General features: G+C 49.0%; 1 protein-coding gene across 1 annotated transcript; it reads right to left on the bottom strand.

Annotated features, from left to right (window-relative positions):
- Positions 1-484: 484 nt before the first annotated feature.
- zbedx (zinc finger BED-type containing X) lies at positions 485-3,609 on the bottom strand. The gene is made up of 2 exons (XM_080043721.1): positions 3,361-3,609; positions 485-3,055 (listed from the first exon to the last, which is right to left on the bottom strand). Exons 1-2 carry the CDS (start codon positions 3,550-3,552, stop codon positions 1,340-1,342), a joined length of 1,908 nt encoding a protein of 635 aa, XP_079899847.1. The 5' UTR covers positions 3,553-3,609; the 3' UTR covers positions 485-1,339.
- Between the last annotated feature and the right edge of the window lie 211 nt (positions 3,610-3,820).

Raw genomic sequence — 3,820 nt, 5'->3', positions numbered from 1 at the left:
AGAAGAAATGTCGACCTGACTCGTCTTCAAACACAATCTACCCGATGGGGTTCAATATTTGTATCCACAATCTAAGACAAATTTTCTTTCTCCCTTAACCTCAGATTTGAACTAGTAGCCCGGCCGAACTTTCATTTCTATTGTTAAGTTGGAAATTCTATTTTCTGCAGCAGCCCTTTAGCGAAACACACTTCCTATGTTCTTTCTCTGCTACCAGTGGTCCAAGCTGTGTTCTCTCTCCTTATCAGCTGTTGAGAAGAGAGAAAGACTCCCAGTACCTCTTTATTTCAAGCAGAATAGATTCAGGAGCAGAAAGGGAAGTTTCACAGCAGTCCCCTCATCCCCTCCCCCCTCATCCCCTCCCCCCCTCATCCCCTGCTGGGGTTTGATATCTCGGCTTAAATCTTTTTTCCGGCTGCTGCAGGCAAAGTCAAAAGAATAACAGACGACTAGAATAAATACATATCGAATCATACGTGTGATAATGTTGAAAAGAAGAAAGATGCGAATCCCAGGGCTATTCATACTCTCTCTGGGGGTTTGATTTAGCATCTGAAGAAGTGCCATGTTTTTTTTTCGACAGCTCGGGGTCCAGACTGAGTTTGTACTGACAGCCTTACGTTGGTCTCCAGGGAGCTTGCCTGACAACACCAAAGCTCATAACTGACATTCGGCCACATTGCAAAGAAAACCCTTGGGACTGTGTGCCACACTGGGATGTGCTCCGTCCGTGTCTTTCTCGTGCACAAACATGGGGCCTTTCTGAATGGGTAATGTACATCTGTTGCATGCATTATGGGCTGCAGTCAAACCCATCCCGTCACTAACCTATTTTACTACTGTTTTTCAAATAGTTTTTTCATGAAGAAAATGTGAGACAGACATAAAAAAAAAATGTAGGTTATTTTCCTGGTGTTTTTATATATGATATAAAAACATACAGACAGGAGATGCATTCTCGTTCAACAGCTGTAGAAAAAAACGAACTAGCTTAACTGAGACGCAAAAAACATTTCAGTTTTAATACTGTGGCTACTTCTGATCACAACAACAGCAAACAGATAGAAGAAATATTGCTTTTGTCCGTATCTTTCAGTTGTCGTGCGCCATTGTCAAAGATTGTCAATTAAATATTTCCATCGGGTCATTCGGAAGGTGGAAGATATCGGCTATCAAAACAGGCAACAAAGGAATATAAAAATAAAAATAAAACCCGATCGGAAATTGTCTGAAATTTGATAATACCTTTTTTTGTAATGATTGAAGCACGATGTGGTTTGATTCGGCATCAATTAAAAGGCCTTAGAGCGAGAGAGAGAAACAGACAGAGTCAATGTATTCACTCAGTGATCAAAGAAGTGCACACATTGCTGTTGTATCTCAAAAGCTGAATGCGTTCAAAGTAGTCGTCCGTCAGTAAGTTTCTCTGTGAGGTGACCAGGTTGCCCTTCTGACTGAAGAGGCGCTGGACCGGGGCCGTGGATGGCAGGGTGGTGTTGTATTTGAGGAAAAGCTGCTTGACTCTGGGGAAGTCCTGAAGGCACTCTAGGCTCTTCCCCTTTCCTTCAATGTACTTGTGGATCTCATCCAACACTCCCCGTTGCTCTATCTGTATGGCGGGCTTGACGGGCCCGTAGCTGAAGAAATCGTCTTCAGATTCGATGGTGGACGTGTTTCGGCTGGTGGTTGGCACGGTGAAGATGGCGGGATCCATCTGGGAAACCTCTGTAGCCAGCAGCGTGCACATCTCGTCCCTCTCCGAGGCCGCCATCCACCACAGACGAAACTGAGGCGTGGTAGCCGTGGCGATCTTTGCTTCGGTGCTGGCAAACAGCTCCAGGAAGCGCAGGTCGATAGCCGATACGATGGCGGCGATGACGTCGCTGAAGTAATTGGCCCCGCCTTTCTGTTCGTTGAGTTTGTTCTTCAGACTGAGTATGGTGGGGATGACCAGACCCAGGTAACACTTCTGCTCCGCTTGGAAAAGTTCAAGAGCAAAAGCCAGTGGGTGGAAGACGCTGACGTATTCCTTCAGGAAGGCCATCTCCTCCGGCTGCATGCGGGGCACCTCCAGCCGGGCGCTCAGCTCCGTCAGCTCCCGCTCGCTGAGAGAGACCATCTTCTGCATGGCGCAGTACTCCACATTCCAGCGGATGACTGCAGGGACCACAAGAGCCATCTTCCCTATCTCTTCTGCGGCCTCCATGCCCACTTGGAGTTGGTGGCACTTGCTCCACAGGGCGTAGACCTTGGCCATGGTGCTGTAGTGCAGCTGGCACATGGGCCCCTGGGACACGGCCTGCCAGAAGTCCTCTGTGACGATGAGCTCCAGGGTGTGTGAGGCGCAGCGCTGTATGCTGGGCAGGAACAGCAGCATGTCCTGCTCCGGCTCGCCCTCCAGCACGCCGCCCACGTTCTCGTAGAAGCCGACATCATCGTCGCTCTCCTGGCTGTCCACAGAGAACTCTTTGAACAGGCTGACGAAGGGGCTGCCGTTATCCGTCACCGTGGTCTGGACTTTGCTCTCGATGTTGTAGGCCACGTGGATGTCGTGTATGCGCCCGGCGATGCTGTCGTGCGTGATGCGTCCTTGCAGCCTGGCGAAGCCCACAGCGGCTGATTTCCTCTCCAGAGAGGCGGGGTCGATCCAGTGACACGTCATGCCCAAGAAGCTCCTGCTACTGGCCGTCCAGACGTCGGCCGTGGTGCACACGTACTGGATGTTGGAGAGCTTGGCCATCAGCTCCTCCCTCATCCTGGAGAAACCCTGGTCCACCTTGGTGAAGAGAGTCACCCGGTCCATGGACTTCAGCCCTTCTGTCAAGCCCGCGATCAGCTTCCTGAAGCCCGGCTGCTCCAGCACGTAAAACGACTGGCAGTCCTCCACGATGAAGTTATAGATGAGGTCGTCCGTCTTGGCCTGGGTCATGCACTTGGAGATGATTTCTTGTTTAAGTTTTTTGAGCTGGCAGTGCCGGCTTTCCTCGCCGTTAAGCTCTTCTTTCTTCCTTCCCCTCTTGGCATCGGGCCTGGCCTCACAGCCTAAGTGTGTTCTCTGAAAAAGAAAAAAAAAAGAAAACCAGGTTTGCTGTCAGTTGTTGGAGGTGTGCCATTTGTATGTTATCAGTTTCCAGTAGTTTACAAACTTGAATGAAAAAAATAAAACAACTGTAAGTTACACCACTAATAGAGAGAAATGTTTTTATTTTTCCAGAGCCTCAAGCGTCATGAGTTGGTGATCGGCATGCAGCCACAATGTAACGTTATTTATCACGAGGGTAGCGTTTCATTTATTGACTCTTTCAAACATAACACTATAAAACAGTGATCATTCCGGGGGCATTACTTCCTGTAACTCACGTCTAAATGTTTCTTTAGGTTTGAGGTTGATGTCTTCGACGTGGATAGCAGATTGACCCTTGGCAGACATAGATTACATTGGACGATGATATTTTTTCCTTGATCTGCCTTGTACGTGAAATGGTGGCGATAACGCCAGGTGTGCATGGCCGATTTGGTCTCGCTGCATGCTTCCTGTTGATCCACATCCATTTCGGACGTTCTGCCCGCTGTTATTGACGCCCTGAAATATAATAAAAGTATCGTAATCCGATTTAGTAATTGTGATTACACGTAAAGTAACGATGGCGGTGGAAGAAATCCTCATGAAAAGGGGGCAGGCCTTTGTTCAGATGTTGCCCAGGAAACACACAAGGAGCGGACACCGTCGTCACCCCTCCTTTTGGCACATGCGCTTTGACAGTCGGCAGAACCCGAGCGAGAGAGCAGGCACAGCTCGCACAGCTGAGCGTTACGCACG

The sequence above is a fragment of the Ammodytes marinus genome (assembly GCF_949987685.1).
Source record: "Ammodytes marinus genome assembly, chromosome: 16".
NCBI lineage: Eukaryota > Metazoa > Chordata > Actinopteri > Uranoscopiformes > Ammodytidae > Ammodytes > Ammodytes marinus.
Note: the sequence above shows the minus strand (reverse complement) of the source record. Positions and strands in the feature narration are given on the sequence as shown.